At 41.3% G+C, this 21,506-nt stretch overlaps 1 protein-coding gene across 1 annotated transcript in view; it reads left to right on the forward strand.

Moving 5' to 3' along the window:
* The first annotated feature begins 217 nt into the window (after positions 1-217).
* LOC5512957 (inositol 1,4,5-triphosphate receptor associated 2) overlaps positions 218-21,506 on the forward strand; it is a 44,377-nt gene continuing 23,088 nt past the window's right edge. The window contains exons 1-18 of the mRNA XM_048722504.1: positions 218-560; positions 788-970; positions 3,914-4,035; positions 5,747-5,798; positions 6,233-6,275; positions 6,358-6,430; positions 6,688-6,778; positions 7,995-8,065; positions 8,645-8,709; positions 9,257-9,309; positions 9,387-9,437; positions 10,792-10,869; positions 11,313-11,360; positions 11,688-11,750; positions 12,074-12,138; positions 12,729-12,843; positions 13,144-13,323; positions 13,969-14,064. Of these exons, the coding sequence (XP_048578461.1) occupies positions 549-560; positions 788-970; positions 3,914-4,035; positions 5,747-5,798; positions 6,233-6,275; positions 6,358-6,430; positions 6,688-6,778; positions 7,995-8,065; positions 8,645-8,709; positions 9,257-9,309; positions 9,387-9,437; positions 10,792-10,869; positions 11,313-11,360; positions 11,688-11,750; positions 12,074-12,138; positions 12,729-12,843; positions 13,144-13,323; positions 13,969-14,064 (1,461 nt within the window). The 5' untranslated portion in view covers positions 218-548. The remainder of the gene's footprint in view (positions 561-787; positions 971-3,913; positions 4,036-5,746; positions 5,799-6,232; positions 6,276-6,357; positions 6,431-6,687; positions 6,779-7,994; positions 8,066-8,644; positions 8,710-9,256; positions 9,310-9,386; positions 9,438-10,791; positions 10,870-11,312; positions 11,361-11,687; positions 11,751-12,073; positions 12,139-12,728; positions 12,844-13,143; positions 13,324-13,968; positions 14,065-21,506) is intronic.

A 21,506-nucleotide genomic window follows, 5' to 3' on the forward strand; every position in this document is an offset into this window, starting at 1 on the left:
TGAAGGATCATGTCTGCATTCTTTAAAAAAAAAGGTCACAGCCACACAAACAAAAGATATATCATTCAACCATACCCAATAAAAGTTTACTTTATACTTTATACTTTTGAAGTACTTTAGTTCCCGCCATTTTTGTGTTGCCAGGTGACATTGTGACGCTGCGTGCACTCCATATTTGGTGATGTAGACAATGGGCTGCCAAATAAGGCGCGCGCGCACAATAGTCTTCAGACTTTGAACAAATGGAAACTGGCTCCAACCAAAATATGCAGCTATAGATTATGATTTATTCATAAGAGTTTATTGCAAGAATGACCACAGCTCTACTTTATTTTAGTGATTTTATCACTTAGTGACCCTTTCAAGTCATCGAACGGTTTATTACCTTACTTCTAGAAGTTTTGTTGGACCATGCAAGACACGAAGAGCCGATATGCAGTCAAACAACTTTCACTGATCGCACATGTAAATACGAGAAACCGCGACGGTTACTGACCCAGAAGTGGCCCTAAAATACCAAGATTGAAACCCAGCGAATAGGAAACGTCATGAGTTTGTCGGTAAGTTGAGATGTCATTAAAATATCCCCTTTATAGCCGTCGGCAGGGTAGAAGTTCTCGGTCAATCGCTCACGCAAGACGACCCGTGTCACAATCTAACCGCGATGAAATTTCCGTTTATTTACAAATTTCCACAAATGGCCAGTTAGTTTGAAGTTAGTTCTGGGCATATATATGTGTATTCTGCTTTGTTTTGTTAACAAATCTTTGTTAAAATGTTATTTTAGGAGAGCGAGGATCACGATTCCTCAGCAGAGGAACACGAATTGTCTAAACTAAAAGAGGAGGCAATTCTTGACAGTTTATTTTACGCTTGCGAGGTGGACGATAGCGGAAAAGTGCCTGTTTCTCGTCTTATAAGCTACCTTAGAACTGCTGTGGCCAAGGACTCCAACGACAATACTCCAGAGGTAACAGATAACAGAATTCACATAATTTACCTAAAAACACAGAGAAATCACCCAATGTTTCTATAATTTTAGCGGGAAATTGGAACTTGAAAATCTATCATCGCGCGCTATCTAAACTTCATCCTTGTTGATAATGCTAAGTCGGATCAACGTTATACTAATTTATATTTATATTTCTCCACTGTCGCGAATCTAAAAGCCGATTAACCATAAGAGGCTTTGTATTATCCAACGGCTAATGCAGTCAGTATATATATATTTTTGATCTGTTGTTGGTATGGAAATGCAACCATTAAAATAGCGACATCTTTGGCGAACGCTTCGATTTTTTGTAATGTTGACATAGTAAGACATAATATTATTTCAGCCAAGGATACTATTTCTATGCTCAAAGGTTTGTTGATTTTCTCATTATGATTTTCTCCCATGTCATTCCCATTTCATTCCTTTTTCGGTTATTATCGCAACATTATGCGCCTTGATATAACTTAAACTCAATTCCAACACTTTTGCCCAAATTCTTCACTTTTTCCACACTGTTTTTATAATAAGTATGTATACTTCAATTGTTATTCGATATATTTTCTAATTTGTCTAAAGATTTTGACAGTGAAAAATAAACTTTTATCGGTAGTGTCAAGGTTCGATAATATCTTTGTATTTCCTTTGTTATCGGTGACAAAAAGCAAGTATGCCTGGAGACTTACGCCAACGAGATTTATTATGTCAGTAATTCCCTCGATACGTTTTAGCATATAAACTTTATTTGCATTGTCTACTCATAAATATATAAATAAACCTCGGAAGATCAATTTGGCTCCATATTTCTAATCATTGAGGGTGTGCAATTATTGTTGGATTGGTTTTATTGAAAAGGAAGTGAATTTTGAAATGAAGATAAGTTTTTACTTTAGAGAGAGCATTTAGGAAAAAAAAAAACGCCATGTCATAGCAAACAAAAGGCTTTTCTGGTTGGAAAATGTTCAAATAGTTATTCAAATAGACACCCCTGCTGTAAGAATGCTTGCCCAGTAATTCTACCCCCTCAGTTTGATGTCAAAGTGAGTAATTTTTAACAAGTGTTTTTGAGTGGTGAGATGCTTGGGTCACTTTGCCAAACTTAGAACTGGAGTGTGTGATAATTGGGTAATAAATAGTGTTATTCTATGGAAATGGCAGCTAAAAATAATTACATCCTTTTGCTTTGCTTCACTACGCACCAGACATGTTTTATTCCCTGGGGAGGTAGCAAGGCGATTATACAAGAAAAGAACCTTTCATGTATTTTCTTGCTAAAAATATTGCCTTACCCTAAACCAAATGGTTTATTTTATGTTCTGTTTGGTTGTCAACCAATCTTGGACAGACATCTTATGAAATTGGGTAAAATACAGTAAATATGTGGAAAAAAAACAAGAGAGCCTATGCGGGTTAATACATAGAATGTATGAACATTCTCACAAAAATTAGGGTTTTGATGAGTTCCAAAATCGTGTGACACCTGCTTAATGCGGGTGAGTTGACAGCTATGCTGTTGGGTAAATGGGACTAGCTTATTAGGACCTCCAGTTTGTTGGTGATTGGTCACATAGCACGAATAAAGATTTTTACTACGGAAATAGATGGACATTAAACAATTCTCCAGGGCGGGAACACAAGACTTGCAACACTGAATTACTGCGGTACATACCAAGCCCCTCCCTTAAATAAGGGCCTCCTCCCCAATGAGATCCTTGTGGAAGAGGAAATATTTGAATAAATGACTCCCCAGAATAAGTGCCTTCCTTAAGGTAATTCCCTTGAAATAGTTCTACAACCCAGATTTTTTTTAAACTTGGCATAAACAATATTGAAGTTAAGGGCTTTCAAAAAATGTAATAAAAAGATGGGGGTACCGACCTCGTTTTCACAACAGAGGGGCGTAGAGTTGACACGTTTTTTCCTGATTGAGCGAGGAAAAATACCAACTTTTAGTTTTCAAAAAGAGTGCCTATAGTCTTTAGAAAATTAAGTTCTGTTTGTCGAGCTACCAAAATCCGATCTCCCAAACAATAACCCGTAGTACCTAACATTCAAAACAAATCACATTTAAGAGATCGCACTAAAAGACACTGTTTTCGCCACTATTTATACAGTAAAAAGGACCATTTTGAAGTATTTTACGGCTTTTAAGAGAAAATATACAAACTTCTACAACCCAACTTTTTTTCTTCTTTCAGTATATCATTTTTCCATATATTTAACTATTTGAGCAAATAAAAAATGGGCGTAACCAACTTCGTTTTCTCTCAAAGTGATTTTAATTAAAAAAGCGCACCTTTTGATTTGTTTTCTTGTACAACTGTGGCATTTATTACCAGAAAATTCGAACAAACGGCGCGCGCTAGGATGCGCAGAAGTCGTGCGCAGTGCAATTCAAGGGAATTACCTTAAATGCTTGGCTCTTAATAGACCTCCATGTTGACTTTGATGGCTGTTTGTTTGAAGGGAGTGCCTGCCTGATGCAGCATTTTATTAATTGAAATAATTTTTTTTGGTCCTTAGAGGATATTTACCCCTTCTCGTTGTTAAAGGTGCTATTTTATCTTAGAAGGACCGCCTCCTCCCAATATGGGCCTTGCCTGGGACATTAAATGAAATAAGTGCTGCTGTGTTATTCAAGCAGCCATGTTATCTAAAATAATACCTGACATTTATCTTTTTCTTGGTGCCATTTTGCAATTTTGAACCTGATTCTCAATGCTCTTTACTTCTTCTTCACGTTTTTAAAATACATGTAAAGTAGTCTTTCTAACACAGAATAAAAAAATATACCAAATGGAATTTTCTATAACATATTTTGATTAAAATGTATGTACTGTAATTTAATCATTTTCCTGTTTGCTGATAATCTTGACAACTAGTCACTTGTTCCTAAATGAAAATGCTTTTATTATTTTCCAGTTTGCGGATAACCTGGACGACCTGTCCCTGATTCTGGACCCCGAGGGCCAGGATGTTCACATAAGCTTGACCACCTACCATGCAGGCATCAGCGAGTGGATTGATGAGATCCGAAAGAGGAGGTGCATTACTGTTTTATTTGAGGCCTGTTCTAAGTGGAATAGGGGTGGTAGGCCAAAAGCCAGGGGGGGGGGGGGGGTTCCAGGCCTGTATCCAGAGAAAGGGTTGCAGGGAGGAAGGGAGGAGGGGGGTGTCAGGTCTCTAGTCATTTGGAAGGGTGGAAGGTGATTGCGGTCAGTCCTGTAGTAAGGGGGTACAAGGACTGTATCCAGAGAAAGAGTGGCAGGGAGGAAGGGGGGAGGGAGGGGGGGGATGTCAGGTCTGTAGTCATTTGGAAGGGTGGAAGGTGATTGCGGTCAGTCCTGTAGCAAGGGGGTACAAGGACTGTATCCAGAGAAAGGGTGGCAGGGAGGAAGGGAGGAGGGAGGGGGGGGGATGTCAGGTCTGTAGTCATTTGGAAGGGTGGAAGGTGATTGCGGTCAGTCCTGTAGTAAGGGGGTACAAGGACTGTATCCAGAGAAAGGGTGGCAGGGAGGAAGGGAGGAGGGAGGGGGGTGTCAGGTCTGTAGTCATTTGGAAGGGTGGAAGGTGATTGCGGTCAGTCCTGTAGTAAGGAGGTACAAGGACTGTATCCAGAGAAAGGGTGGCAGGGAGGAAGGGAGGAGGGGGGGGGGGATGTCAGGTCTGTAGTCATTTGGAAGGGTGGGAGGTGATTGCAGTCAGTCCTGTAGTAAGGGAGTACAAGGACTGTATCCAGAGAAAGGGTGGCAGGGAGGAGGGAGGGGGGGATGTCAGGTCTCTAGTCATTTGGAAGGGTGGGAGGTGATTGCGGTCAGTCCTGTAGTAAGGGGGTACAAGGACTGTAGCCATGGCTGTGTCAGGCCAGTAGCCATGGAGGCTCAGAAAATTACTCAAATGGTCTGGAAGGTTGCTATATTGATTGAAGAATATTTTGAAGAGAAATGTGGGCTAGAAGGAAATGCACAAAGAACAAATGCTTTATGTAATCACTAAACAACCCCTCCCCCTGCCTGTGAAAACTGAAAAATTGGAGTAGAATCTTATTTCGAAAATGTATGTTAATGAAAGTAATCAATTATGAGAATGCTTAATGTAATCACTAAACAACCCCTCCCCCACCAAGCCCCACCCCCACCCCCCTTGTCAGAAGAAACTCTAGCTTTTGACCTTTAGATGATTTCAGTGTATTTCTTCATACAGCTGTCATACTTTCCAAGATTTACACAAATCACTTAATTCAGCCAGATCTTGAAATAAAACATAAATATGGTGGTTATGCCATTTATTTGCCATTAATAACAGAAGTAGGTCAATATAATAAATAGGTTTTTACTGAGAGACATGTCTAGACATGATGAATTAATTTTAATGGGTTGCTATTTCTGATTCTTTGTCAGTTTTCAGCAACCCTCCTAAATATTTACAATGTACTTGTCAAACCCTTTTTGACAAGCTAATGGCTAGATAAATCCCCTCAATCTCTGTGTTTAATTTTTTATGCACACCGAACTTTTAAAGCATCCATTGATCCATACTATTCATTGGGATAGTTTAATTTCATTTCACCCTATGCAAGCCATACATTGATTACTTTAAGTGAAAAAATATTATTAGTGGGCGTGTGATGGTGTGAAAGAGGGGTGGTGGGTGTGATTGTTAATGTTGTTGTTGTTGCTGTTGCTGTTGTAAGTGATTGTTTATTATTATTATGATTGTAGTTATTTATTAATATTTTTATTATTATATTTCCAGTATGGCAAGTCTTGAGGAGCAGTACTATTCACCAGTCACTGTCAACTGCACAGTAAGAACTATATTTATTGGGGGGGAGGTAGTGAGAACTTTTTGAGGGAGGGGGGGGTTATTTTGGTAACTGTGATGACTGCAATAAGAGCTAGTGCTGCACAGTCTGCCACATCCATATTGTCAGATACAAATATAATTGGGTTAATAAAAAAAATTCTTACAATGGCCATCTGTTCTTTGTATTACGGAATAATATGTAGTTTTTTTTCAAAAAGCAAATAACGTGAGGCCGAAATGCACAAATTTTTTTTTACAAAAAAACGTTTCTTAAGCCTATTAGGTACTGTGATATGGAAATGGTTCTTTTAATGAATTTGAACAATGCACCAATACTCGGAAACAGTCTATTGCTCATTGTTACAGTATTTGGACCACTTTCAGGCCAGAGCATTTGCATTCAGACTGACATCTATACACTTTCCTATTTTGCAGTCACCATCATTCGGCTCTCTCGTCCAGAATGGATTAGACCTAGGTAAGTGCACTGTATGTTCCTACTGTTTGCCTTATTCCTTTTATACCAGAACCCCGTGTTTAATTGTGTTATTCTGTTACAGCCACCAGCACTCCTAATGCATCCACTGATAGCGTTGAAGGTATTGGTGGAGAGTCACCCAAGAAAAACGACTGGTAAGAAAAATATGACTGGAAAAAAAAATACTCTCTACCCTGTGCAGAGCTTAATCCAAAAAGGCAGCCACAACATAAAAACTAAGAGTTCTGAGGTTTTCTTGCAATTGCTTATGAACTTTCTAAGGTTAGGTTAAGATTACGATCTTGTTAATCACATGTATAAAAAGGAAAGTGTCCAAGTATTGCTTGACGCCATGGTTAAAACAACTAATTTCGTTCAATAAAATGCTCAACATCATATTTTGTCTCTTCAGGGATCGAGCTCAAGAAATGATGGCCACAATTGAGAGTTTACAGGCAAACAACAAGAGACTGTTAGATCAGTATTCCTCTGTCCAGGCTCAGGTACAATGACTTGTACACGAGTTATTTTATGTTACAGCTTGCTACGTGTGCTCTCATTACTTTCAAATTTGGTTCCACTTGGAGAATCTGTGTTGTAACTCGTAGTGATTCATGGGCATCAAATAAATAAAAAATAAGCATGGATGAAAATAAACACAGGTCTACATGTGGATGGTCTACATGTGGATGGTCTACATGTGGATGGTCTACATGTGGATGGTCTACATGTGGATGGTCTACATGTGGATGGTCTACATGTGGATGGTCTACATGTGGATGGTCTACATGTGGATGGTCTACATGTGGATGGTCTACATGTGGATGGTCTACATGTGGATGGTCTACATGTGGATGGTCTACATGTGGATGGTCTACATGTGGATGGTCTACATGTGGATGGTCTACATGTGGATGGTCTACATGTGGATGGTCTACATGTGGATGGTCTACATGTGGATGGTCTACATGTGGATGGTCTACATGTGGATGGTCTACATGTGGATGGTCTACATGTGGATGGTCTACATGTGGATGGTCTACATGTGGATGGTCTACATGTGGATGGTCTACATGTGGATGGTCTACATGTGGATGGTCTACATGTGGATGGTCTACATGTGGATGGTCTACATGTGGATGGTCTACATGTGGATGGTGTACATGTGGATGGTGTACATGTGGATGGTGTACATGTGGATGGTGTACATGTGGATGGTGTACATGTGGATGGTGTACATGTGGATGGTCTACATGTGGATGGTCTACATGTGGATGGTGTACATGTGGATGGTGTACATGTGGATGGTGTACATGTGGATGGTGTACATGTGGATGGTGTACATGTGGATGGTGTACATGTGGATGGTGTACATGTGGATGGTGTACATGTGGATGGTGTACATGTGGATGGTGTACATGTGGATGGTCTACATGTGGATGGTCTACATGTGGATGGTCTACATGTGGATGGTCTACATGTGGATGGTCTACATGTGGATGGTCTACATGTGGATGGTCTACATGTGGATGGTCTACATGTGGATGGTCTACACATGGATGGTCTACACATGGATGGTCTACACATGGATGACGTGTGGGATGATGGGGTCAGCTTTATACAGTCGTTGCTTCAGATTTTTAGTTTTTTTCCCTAGTGGGCGTACTCAGGAGAAAAAAATATGCAAGAAACTGATTAATTTCATTCACTTTGCTGCAGATGGACTTAACTGATGAGCTGAACGCCCAGCTGACAGCAGAGTTAACGGACCTAAAGAAACAGATGCAAATGTACGTAATTACGCCATGTATGACCAAAGTGTAGAACTTCATATAGGGTTAGGGAACGTGTCATTTGACTTCATGTCATACATAAAGTACATAATGGAAATGTAAGGTTCAATCTAGCATCAGGTCCATGTGACCAAATTAAGCCTATGAACTTACTCTTGTTCGGCGTATTAATTAAAGAACGTAGATCTAACGGACACGACAATTTTGTTATTGTTTTAATTTTGTTGTTTTTTAAACTCATCATTTTTAACAATACAACTTTATCCTGTATTTAAGCGGCAAACGCACCAGTTTGCTTCCGGCCGATAACGTATTTGCGGGCCGAAAACCTCCACTGACAAAAGACAAATCCGTGCTATCTATTTAACCGGCCATCTTCCTTAAAAAGCATTCATACCGAAGAACCTTATTATAGACACACTTCTTGTACAATTTTGAAATATTTTTTTCGATTATATGTTTGCGATTGCTGCTTTAAATACATTTAGTTCGAATTGACAACTCATTTGATTGTTTTCTTAAATTTTATTATGTTTGATGACGTTGATTATTTTTTGTGTTTGCTTAATGCTCTAGCTTGCAACATACGTCAGAAAAATATAAACTATTGGAAAAAGAAAATGCCGATCTTAGGCAGTCAGGTATGTTATAGAAACTTGTTTCTCCATAAAAAGATGCTCGTGTCATTGTTATTCTTGGTGCTGATTGGCTACATTTCTTTAATCTTTATATCGGTGACCGCACGGTAGCGCACTTCGCACTAAAAGATTCATTTATTGGTTGTTTATTCACGAATCCCAACCATCACACCAAGACTCGCATTTCCAAGAAAATTTTCCAAGAAAATAAAGCATTACACCCCTACACGCATTTTAGTCCCTTTTGAATATTACTACAAATACAAAGAAACGTAACTGGAAGCTTTCGTTGACCGTTTTCTAAAGCTAAATCGCCTTTTAGACTACGTCATGCAAGATCTTTGAATTATTTTCAATTTTCCACTCTTTTTGGCACAAATGCATAATTCTCTGACCAATCAAAAGTCACAAAATGCGTTTAGTTAGTTTGAATGACGAAAGTCAGAAAGGGGTTTGGCTGTTTGTAATTATTGACGAGAGTTACAGAATGTCTGTATGTAGCAGTAACCAATAGTTAAGGTAAATAACCTTAGTTTCCCCTGTTTTCTAGTAAGTGAAACACAAGAAGTGGCTAACAGTCTCCAAAATAGAAATTCTCTTCTGGTAAGATTCAAGATTTTTGCTTTTCCATGTAAAATCTACGAAATCCGCTCTTACTCAGTTATTGTTCTTCATTCTAGGAAAGAGAAAAACAATCATTAGAAGAAAATATACAAGATTTAAATGTAAAGGTAAGACTGAGCTGTTGTCCATGAAGGAGGAGTAACCCTACAGTACGTAGACTACCTGATTTTCTCAATGGTAAATAAGGCCTAACCTTAGCTTGACTATCTGGCATGCTCGATGGCAAATAAGGTCGTACCTTACCTTATCTTGACTATCTGACATGCTCGATGGCAAATAAAGCTTTACTTTACCTTGACTCTCTGGCGTGCTTGATGGCAAATAAGGCCTTACCTTACCTTGACTATCTGGCGTGCTCGATGGCAAATAAGGCCTTACCTTACCTTGACTATCTGGCATGCTCGATGGCAAATAAGGCCTTACCTTACCTTGACTCTCTGGCATGCTCGATGGCAAATAAGGCCTCACCTTACCTTGACTCTCTGGCATGCTCGATGGCAAATAAGGCCTTACCTTACCTTGACTATCTGACATGCTCTATGGCAAATAAGGCCTTACCTTACCTTGACTCTCTGGCATGCTCAATGGCAAATAAGGCCTTACCTTACCTTGACTATCTGGCATGCTCGATGGCAAAAAAGGCCTTACCTTACCTTACATTGACTATCTGGCATGCTTGATGGCAAAAAAGGCCTTACCTTACCTTGACTATCTGGCATGCTCGATGGCAAATAAGGCCTTACCTTACCTTGACAATCTGGCATGCTCGATGGCAAATAAGGCCTTACCTTACCTTGACTATCTGGCATGCTCGATGGCAAATAAGGCCTTACCTTACCTTGACTATCTGGCATACTCGATAGCAAATAAGGCCTTACCTTACCTTGACTATCTGGCATGCTCTATGGCAAAAAAGGCCTTACCTTACCTTACCTTGACTATCTGGCATGCTTGATGGCAAAAATGGCCTTACCTTACCTTGACTCTCTGGCACGCTTGATGGCAAATAAGGCCTTACCTTCCCTTGACTCTCTGGCATACTCGATGGCAAATAAGGCCTTACCTTACCTTGACTATCTGGCGTGCTCGATGGCAAATAAGGCCTTACCTTACCTTGACTATCTGGCATGCTCGAAGGCAAATAAGGCCTTACCTTACCTTGAATATCTGGCATGCTCGATAGCAAATAAGGCCTTACCTTGACTATCTGGCATGCTCGAAGGCAATTAAGGCCTTACCTTTCCTTGACTATCTGGCATGCTCTATGGCAAATAAGGCCTTACCTTATCGTACCTTGACTATCTGACATACTCGATGGCAAATAAGGCCTTACCACCACACTTGGTGTTCTCCTATGATGACAAAATTGGCGGCTGATAGAGACTATTATTACAAAGATGTCGAGAATAGAAGGGTGCCAAAAAGTTCCCTATTGAGTCAAAATGGATCATTCTCTTTCAGTTAACACAATCGCAAAGCGAAATATCTCTACTAGCTTCTCAGAAAAAAGAATTGACAGAGTCTATAGGATTACAAAAGGTTGGTGTTCTCGACTTATAAAAGATACGTTTTTTATATAGTATATCTTATTTATGATATAATGTGATATGTAAAATCAAGACTTATATTAATGTATAAAAAGAAGAAAAAAAGAAATACAGAATCCTGTAAATGATTTCTTGATTTTTCTGATTGGCTAGAACAAAGTGATATTTTTGGTGAAATTCATCTTTAATAGGTGAAATCACTGAAGACACATGCTCCCCTCGCGCGCAGCAAGACCTACCCCTCAGACCTACCAATGTGTCAAAATCAATCGGAAATAATTTAGCATAGGAATTAAGAATAATTAATTACATATTCGTTTTGCGCGCGAAATTTAGCGTGAAATTCACTCAACCATGATGGATTTATTTGTATTTGTTTAATGTTCATTCCGTCCAAGAATTTGTCATATACCTGACCTTTCTTCTCTTTTGCAGCAAGTTGTCTTTGAAGAATTAAAAAATGTTCGTGAAGAATTTGCTGAGGTATAAATGTTATCCTTTATAATTTGTTACCATTACATTAGATCCACCTTCCAAATTTCTCTGTTCAAATCCATTCTCTTTAACACCAACAAAAATAGAATTTCAATTTCAGTGAGGTCTCAAGTTCTCCTCAAAGTAATGTTCTTTCAAAGTGTTCAAAGTATCAAATAACACATTGTCACGCAAGTAGGATTTAAACTTTGTCTTTGTTGCCATGTTAGCGCTCGGCGCTATATACAACGTTTTCCTATCTCGTATATTTATATTGCAAAACTGTTCGTACATATGAAGCCATTGATAAAAGTGGCAATTATCTTTTTCCTCCAGGAATCGACAACAAAAACACAATATTTAAATAGCGTTATAGCAGAACTCACACTTGCAAATGAGGTAGGTGTGATTTTAGTTGCTTATTGTAATCTAAAAGTACCCTTGTTTGAGGCCTGTTTGATTTTTACGGGTTTCAGTAGTAAAACGTGATCAACGAAAATGTGTGTGGAATCTTTATTTCGACCAACCGCGTGCTAGATTTACAAGCAGTTAACTGGTGATAGTCTAAAGATTCAGAATTTTCACTGGAGATTCGTCCGGAGACAATACATATTTTACACATATAAACTGGTACACATGTAAACTGATTGCTGCTTTAAGGAACATAAGCTTCAGAGAAGCAGGCGGATATTAGTTATGCAATTGTCTGCCATGTTCTTCAGGAACTTAAGCTGGAGAAGAGCAGGCTGGAACAAGTTGTCGCCGACCTCACTGATGAACATCCAAGGTGAGTGATATAAGGGTAAGACAGTGTGCCAGGTTATGTCCCAGACATTGAAACAGAGTGGACGAAGATAGGGCACCATGGAAGGGCTGAGACAATCACCTGGGTAGAACAAGGCACCTGGGTATACAAACGAGACAGAGACAGGGCACCAGTTCAGGAAGGTTGCAGTACACCAGGGTATAGGAATGAGACAGGGCACCAGTTCAGGAAGGGAACAGGGTTGGACTGATACAGGACACCAGGGTCTCACAATACACCCCTTGAGCTGCCTGATGCAGACTGGCAGGCCTATCTTGACAAATGTCAGGGTATGGGAATGAGACAGGGCACCAGTTCAGGAAGGGAACAGGGTGGGACTGATACAGGACACCAGGGTCTCACAATACACCCCTTGAGCTGCCTGATGCAGACTGGCAGGCCTATCTTGACAAATGTCAACTGTCCAATGCAGATTGACTGGCCTAGCCCTCACCCTGTAAACAATTACAGTTTTATATGTCAAATTAATTCTGTTAAATTATGTTACGTTATATTATTCTAATACTACACTATAGAGACGTGATTTCTTAATAAAATGTTGTTTCTAACAGAGACAAGCCCCATGACAGCTCGTGTTCGCCTAGCTCCATGCCCTACTCAGCAAGTACGCCAGTTCAGCGAAAAAGAAGACCGTTTTCGCTCAAACAAGAACTACAAGCCCAGTTGGTAAGGCCTTTACTCTACAGGGTTCCAAGATGCATGAATCCCCTCACCCCTCCCTTTTTCGCACTTAAGCTTTAGAAGATATGAATGCAAGTAGAACACACACAAAGTAACCATCCGCCACATCTTCACATGTACCCCTTAATCTCGGGACGGTTTTTCATTTCGAGAACAACGCTCTTGACTTTATATAACATATTTTTTTCAATATTATACCGAGTTAGGCAACTTGCCGTTCCCGCTTTAGGGGAACGAACACTTTTAAAGCTTTATTTTAAGATGGATTCCTTTTCTTTTCAACAGTCCACAGAATCACGAGACTTACCGTCGCCACTTGTGGGGAACAGTATGTGTTGCGATAGTCTTGACGGGACCGCGTTAGACACCATGGGGGGTTCAGTATTCGATCATTCTTGGGCGTCATACGCCTCCCACGATACCAACACTTCAATAGAAGGGTACAGCATCGTCGCCACACAAGTGGTGAGTCCATGATTTATCCCACATATCACAGCCAATACACGCACATACAAAAGGAACCTCACGGATTCTGAACTGTTGAGATGGCCTTGGTAACAGTATAAGTGCAGCATGATGAAAAAAAAACCTTGAAATCTAGTGATCAACATTTTTTCGGCCTTTCTCGGGTTTGTTGGTTGTTGTTGTCGATGTCATTGTATTTGTCGTCGTCGTTGTTGTTTTTGTTTTCATTGTCGTTGGTGTTGTTGTTTCATCCTCGGGGACCCAGGTCGTCGCGGAGATCGGGCACATAGGGGGCGTGCGAGATAGAAAGAGCACTATCTTTCACTTCTATTCTTTCAAGTGCGCCCTGGGTCCCCGAGGATGTTGTACCAGTTACTCATCTATCTATATAGCCTTTGTCTCCCGTTCGCTTCTCCCTTAAAGAGTATCTGTCAGCCGCCATTTTGTCATCCTAGCAAACACCAAGTGCGAGAAAGCATCTCCATCGGCTGATTTTTTTATTTAGTTTGTTAAATTAAGTGTAAAATAGAAGTGTCACGATTTTTTATATAATTTGTCTAATAACATTGATTGGAGGTTATTTGTTTTGTTGCTGAAGGTAATTTGTGCTGTTGCTGACTGGGTACCCTTTATTTGTATGTCCAGGCGACTGAGTTTCGTGAGAAGAAGGACAAGGCCCTGCAGCAAATCAATGAGCTCGCTTGTCTGGACACTAGTCCTGGCGTGAAAGTTAGACACGAGGTAGGTAGACTACCGTAGCAAGTAGTTACATTAATGGCCCCTTTTTGAACACCAGTCAAGGTGTCAAAGTTAGACACGACGTAGGTAGACTACCGTAGCAAGTAGTTACATTAATGCCCCCTTTTTTAACACCAGTCAAGGTGTCAAAGCTAGACACGAGGTAGGTAGACTACCCCAGCAAGTAGTTCGTTAATGTCCCCTTTTTGAACACCAGTCAAGGGTGTCAAAGTTAGACATGAGGTAGGCAGACTACCGTAGCAAGTAGTTACATTAATGCCCCCTTTTTGAACACCAGTCAAGGTGTCAAAGTTAGACACGACGTAGGTAGACTACCGTAGCAAGTAGTTACATTAATGCCCCCTTTTTGAACACCAGTCAAGGTGTCAAAGTTAGACACGAGGTAGGTAGACTACCCCAGCAAGTAGTTACATTAATGCCCCCTTTTTGAACACCAGCCAAGGTGTCAAAGTTAGACACGACGTAGGTAGACTACCGTAGCAAGTAGTTACATTAATGCCCCCTTTTTGAACACCAGTCAAGGTGTCAAAGTTAGACACGAGGTAGGTAGACTACCGTAGCAAGTAGTTACATTAATGCCCCCTTTTTGAACACCAGTCAAGGTGTCAAAGTTAGACACGAGGTAGGTAGACTACCCCAGCAAGTAGTTAAATTAATGCCCCCTTTTTGAACACCAGTCAAGGTGTCAAAGTTAGACACGAGGTAGGTAGACTACCCCAGCAAGTAGTTACATTAATGCCCCCTTTTTGAACACCAGTCAAGGTGTCAAAGTTAGACATGAGGTAGGTAGACTACCCCAGCAAGTAGTTACATTAATGCCCCCTTTTTGAACACCAGTCAAGGTGTCAAAGTTAGACACGACGTAGGTAGACTACCCCAGCAAGTAGTTACATTAATGCCCCCTTTTTGAACACCAGTCAAGGTGTCAAAGTTAGACACTACACAGTAGGTAGACTACTGTAGCAAGTAGTTACATTATTGCCCCCTTTTTGAACACCAGTCAAGGTGTCAAAGTTAGACATGAGGTAGGTAGACTACCGTAGCAAGTAGTTACATTATTGCCCCCTTTTTGAACACCAGTCAAGGTGTCAAAGTTAGACACGAGGTATGTAGACTACCGTAGCAAGTAGTTACATTATTGCCCCCTTTTTGAACACCAGTCAAGGTGTCAAAGTTAGACACTACACAGTAGGTAGACTACTGTAGCAAGTAGTTACATTATTGCCCCCTTTTTGAACACCAGTCAAGGTGTCAAAGTTAGACATGAGGTAGGTAGACTACCGTAGCAAGTAGTTACATTATTGCCCCCTTTTTGAACACCAGTCAAGGTGTCAAAGTTAGACACGAGGTATGTAGACTACCGTAGCAAGTAGTTACATTATTGCCCCCTTTTTGAACACCAGTCAAGGTGTCAAAGTTAGACACGACGTAGGTAGACTACCGTAGCAAGTAGTTACATTAATGGCTCCTTTTTGAACACCAGTCAAGGTGTCAAAGTTAGACACGAGGTAGGTAGACTACCGTAGCAAGTAGTTACATTAATGCCCCCTTTTTGAACACCAGTCAAGGTGTCAAAGTTAGACACGACGTAGGTAGACTACCCCAGCAAGTAGTTACATTAATGCCCCCTTTTTGAACACCAGTCAAGGTGTCAAAGTTAGACACGACGTAGGTAGACTACCGTAGCAAGTAGTTACATTAATGCCCCCTTTTTGAACACCAGTCAAGGTGTCAAAGTTAGACACGAGGTAGGTAGACTACCCCAGCAAGTAGTTACATTAATGCCCCCTTTTTGAACACCAGCCAAGGTGTCAAAGTTAGACACGACGTAGGTAGACTACCGTAGCAAGTAGTTACATTAATGCCCCCTTTTTGAACACCAGTCAAGGTGTCAAAGTTAGACACGAGGTAGGTAGACTACCGTAGCAAGTAGTTACATTAATGCCCCCTTTTTGAACACCAGTCAAGGTGTCAAAGTTAGACACGAGGTAGGTAGACTACCCCAGCAAGTAGTTACATTAATGCCCCCTTTTTGAACACCAGTCAAGGTGTCAAAGTTAGACACGAGGTAGGTAGACTACCCCAGCAAGTAGTTACATTAATGCCCCCTTTTTGAACACCAGTCAAGGTGTCAAAGTTAGACATGAGGTAGGTAGACTACCCCAGCAAGTAGTTACATTAATGCCCCCTTTTTGAACACCAGTCAAGGTGTCAAAGTTAGACACGACGTAGGTAGACTACCCCAGCAAGTAGTTACATTAATGCCCCCTTTTTGAACACCAGTCAAGGTGTCAAAGTTAGACACTACACAGTAGGTAGACTACTGTAGCAAGTAGTTACATTATTGCCCCCTTTTTGAACACCAGTCAAGGTGTCAAAGTTAGACATGAGGTAGGTAGACTACCGTAGCAAGTAGTTACATTATTGCCCCCTTTTTGAACACCAGTCAAGGTGTCAAAGTTAGACACGAGGTATGTAGACTACCGTAGCAAGTAGTTACATTATTGCCCCCTTTTTGAACACCAGTCAAGGTGTCAAAGTTAGACACGACGTAGGTAGACTACCGTAGCAAGTAGTTACATTAATGGCTCCTTTTTGAACACCAGTCAAGGTGTCAAAGTTAGACACGAGGTAGGTAGACTACCGTAGCAAGTAGTTACATTAATGCCCCCTTTTTGAACACCAGTCAAGGTGTCAAAGTTAGACACGACTTAGGTAGACTACCCCAGCAAGTAGTTACATTAATGCCCCTTTTTTGAACACCAGTCAAGGTGTCAAAGTTAGACACGACGTAGGTAGACTACCGTAGCAAGTAGTTACATTAATGCCCCCTTTTTGAACACCAGTCAAGGTGTCAAAGTTAGACACGACGTAGGTAGACTACCCCAGCAAGTAGTTACATTAATGCCCCCTTTTTGAACACCAGTCAAGGTGTCAAAGTTAGACACGAGGTAGGTAGACTACCGTAGCAAGTAGTTACATTATTGCCCCCTTTTTGAACACCAGTCAAGGTGTCAAAGTTAGACATGAGGTAGGTAGACTACCGTAGCAAGTAGTTACATTATTGCCCCCTTTTTGAACACCAGTCAAGGTGTCAAAGTTAGACACGAGGTAGGTAGACTACCGTAGCAAGTAGTTACATTATTGCCCCCTTTTTGAACACCAGTCAAGGTGTCAAAGTTAGACACGACGTAGGTAGACTACCGTAGCAAGTAGTTACATTAATGGCCCCTTTTTGAACACCAGTCAAGGTGTCAAAGTTAGACACGACGTAGGTAGACTACCGTAGCAAGTAGTTACATTAATGCCCCCTTTTTGAACACCAGTCAAGGTGTCAAAGTTAGACATGAGGTAGGTAGACTACCCCAGCAAGTAGTTACATTAATGGCCCCTTTTTGAACACCAGTCAAGGTGTCAAAGTTAGACACGACGTAGGTAGACTACCGTAGCAAGTAGTTACATTAATGCCCCCTTTTTGAACACCAGTCAAGGTGTCAAAGTTAGACACGGCGTAGGTAGACTACCCCAGCAAGTAGTTACATTAATGCCCCTTTTTTGAACACCAGTCAAGGTGTCAAAGTTAGACATGAGGTAGGTAGACTACCGTAGCAAGTAGTTACATTAATGCCCCCTTTTTGAACACCAGTCAAGGTGTCAAAGTTAGACACGACGTAGGTAGACTACCCCAGCAAGTAGTTACATTAATGCCCCCTTTTTGAACACCAGTCAAGGTGTCAAAGTTAGACACGAGGTAGGTAGACTACCCCAGCAAGTAGTTACATTAATACCCCCTTTTTGAACACCAGTCAATGTGTCAAAGTTAGACACGAGGTAGGTAGACTACCCCAGCAAGTAGTTACATTAATGCCCCCTTTTTGAACACCAGTCAAGGTGTCAAAGTTAGACATGAGGTAGGTAGACTACCCCAGCAAGTAGTTACATTAATGCCCCCTTTTTGAACACCAGTCAAGGTGTCAAAGTTAGACACGACGTAGGTAGACTACCGTAGCAAGTAGTTACATTAATGCCCCCTTTTTGAACACCAGTCAAGGTGTCAAAGTTAGACACGGCGTAGGTAGACTACCCCAGCAAGTAGTTACATTATTGCCCCCTTTTTGAACACCAGTCAAGGTGTCAAAGTTAGACACGAGGTATGTAGACTACCGTAGCAAGTAGTTACATTATTGCCCCCTTTTTGAACACCAGTCAAGGTGTCAAAGTTAGACACGACGTAGGTAGACTACCGTAGCAAGTAGTTACATTAATGGCTCCTTTTTGAACACCAGTCAAGGTGTCAAAGTTAGACACGAGGTAGGTAGACTACCGTAGCAAGTAGTTACATTAATGCCCCCTTTTTGAACACCAGTCAAGGTGTCAAAGTTAGACACGACGTAGGTAGACTACCCCAGCAAGTAGTTACATTAATGCCCCCTTTTTGAACACCAGTCAAGGTGTCAAAGTTAGACACGACGTAGGTAGACTACCGTAGCAAGTAGTTACATTAATGCCCCCTTTTTGAACACCAGTCAAGGTGTCAAAGTTGGACACGACGTAGGTAGACTACCCCAGCAAGTAGTTACATTAATGCCCCCTTTTTGAACACCAGTCAAGGTGTCAAAGTTAGACACGAGGTAGGTAGACTACCGTAGCAAGTAGTTACATTATTGCCCCCTTTTTGAACACCAGTCAAGGTGTCAAAGTTAGACATGAGGTAGGTAGACTACCGTAGCAAGTAGTTACATTATTGCCCCCTTTTTGAACACCAGTCAAGGTGTCAAAGTTAGACACGAGGTAGGTAGACTACCGTAGCAAGTAGTTACATTATTGCCCCCTTTTTGAACACCAGTCAAGGTGTCAAAGTTAGACACGACGTAGGTAGACTACCGTAGCAAGTAGTTACATTAATGGCCCCTTTTTGAACACCAGTCAAGGTGTCAAAGTTAGACACGACGTAGGTAGACTACCGTAGCAAGTAGTTACATTAATGCCCCCTTTTTGAACACCAGTCAAGGTGTCAAAGTTAGACATGAGGTAGGTAGACTACCCCAGCAAGTAGTTACATTAATGGCCCCTTTTTGAACACCAGTCAAGGTGTCAAAGTTAGACACGACGTAGGTAGACTACCGTAGCAAGTAGTTACATTAATGCCCCCTTTTTGAACACCAGTCAAGGTGTCAAAGTTAGACACGGCGTAGGTAGACTACCCCAGCAAGTAGTTACATTAATGCCCCCTATTTGAACACCAGTCAAGGTGTCAAAGTTAGACATGAGGTAGGTAGACTACCGTAGCAAGTAGTTACATTAATGCCCCCTTTTTGAACACCAGTCAAGGTGTCAAAGTTAGACACGACGTAGGTAGACTACCCCAGCAAGTAGTTACATTAATGCCCCCTTTTTGAACACCAGTCAAGGTGTCAAAGTTAGACACGAGGTAGGTAGACTACCCCAGCAAGTAGTTACATTAATACCCCCTTTTTGAACACCAGTCAATGTGTCAAAGTTAGACACGAGGTAGGTAGACTACCCCAGCAAGTAGTTACATTAATGCCCCCTTTTTGAACACCAGTCAAGGTGTCAAAGTTAGACATGAGGTAGGTAGACTACCCCAGCAAGTAGTTACATTATTGCCCCCTTTTTGAACACCAGTCAAGGTGTCAAAGTTAGACACGAGGTAGGTCGACTACCGTAGCAAGTAGTTACATTAATGCTCCCTTTTTGAACACCAGTCAAGGTGTCAAAGTTAGACACGACGTAGGTAGGCTACCGTAGCAAGTAGTTACATTAATGCCCCCTTTTTTAACACCAGTCAAGGTGTCAAAGTTAGACACGACGTAGGTAGACTACCCCAGCAAGTAGTTACATTAATGCCCCCTTTTTGAACACCAGTCAAGGTGTCAAAGTTAGACATGAGGTAGGTAGACTACCGTAGCAAGTAGTTACATTAATGGCCCCTTTTTGAACACCAGTCAAGGTGTCAAAGTTAGACACGACGTAGGTAGACTACCGTAGCAAGTAGTTACATTAATGGCCCCTTTTTGAACACCAGTCAAGGTGTCAAAGTTAGACACGAGGTAGGTAGACTACCCCAGCAAGTAGTTACATTAATGCCCCCTTTTTGAACACCAGTCAAGGTGTCAAAGTTAGACACGGCGTAGGTAGACTACCCCAGCAAGTAGTTACATTAATGCCCCCTTTTTGAACACCAGTCAAGGTGTCAAAGTTAGACATGAGGTAGGTAGACTACCGTAGCAAGTAGTTACATTAATGCCCCCTTTTTGAACACCAGTCAAGGTGTCAAAGTTAGACACGACGTAGGTAGACTACCCCAGCAAGTAGTTACATTAATGCCCCCTTTTTGAACACCAGTCAAGGTGTCAAAGTTAGACACGAGGTAGGTAGACTACCCCAGCAAGTAGTTACATTAATACCCCCTTTTTGAACACCAGTCAATGTGTCAAAGTTAGACACGAGGTAGGTAGACTACCCCAGCAAGTAGTTACATTAATGCCCCCTTTTTGAACACCAGTCAAGGTGTCAAAGTTAGACATGAGGTAGGTAGACTACCCCAGCAAGTAGTTACATTATTGCCCCCTTTTTGAACACCAGTCAAGGTGTCAAAGTTAGACACGAGGTAGGTCGACTACCGTAGCAAGTAGTTACATTAATGCTCCCTTTTTGAACACCAGTCAAGGTGTCAAAGTTAGACACGACGTAGGTAGACTACCGTAGCAAGTAGTTACATTAATGCCCCCTTTTTTAACACCAGTCAAGGTGTCAAAGTTAGACACGACGTAGGTAGACTACCCCAGCAAGTAGTTACATTAATGCCCCCTTTTTGAACACCAGTCAAGGTGTCAAAGTTAGACATGAGGTAGGTAGACTACCGTAGCAAGTAGTTACATTAATGGCCCCTTTTTGAACACCAGTCAAGGTGTCAAAGTTAGACACGACGTAGGTAGACTACCGTAGCAAGTAGTTACATTAATGGCCCCTTTTTGAACACCAGTCAAGGTGTCAAAGTTAGACACGAGGTAGGTAGACTACCCCAGCAAGTAGTTACATTAATGCCCCCTTTTTGAACACCAGTCAAGGTGTCAAAGTTAGACACGACGTAGGTAGACTACCGTAGCAAGTAGTTACATTAATGCCCCCTTTTTGAACACCAGTCAAGGTGTCAAAGTTAGACACGGCGTAGGTAGACTACCCCAGCAAGTAGTTACATTAATGCCCCCTTTTTGAACACCAGTCAAGGTGTCAAAGTTAGACATGAGGTAGGTCGACTACCGTAGCAAGTAGTTACATTAATGCCCCCTTTTTGAACACCAGTCAAGGTGTCAAAGTTAGACACGACGTAGGTAGACTACCGTAGCAAGTAGTTACATTAATGCCCCCTTTTTTAACACCAGTCAAGGTGTCAAAGTTAG

This window comes from Nematostella vectensis, chromosome 15 (assembly GCF_932526225.1).
Source record: "Nematostella vectensis chromosome 15, jaNemVect1.1, whole genome shotgun sequence".
NCBI lineage: Eukaryota > Metazoa > Cnidaria > Anthozoa > Actiniaria > Edwardsiidae > Nematostella > Nematostella vectensis.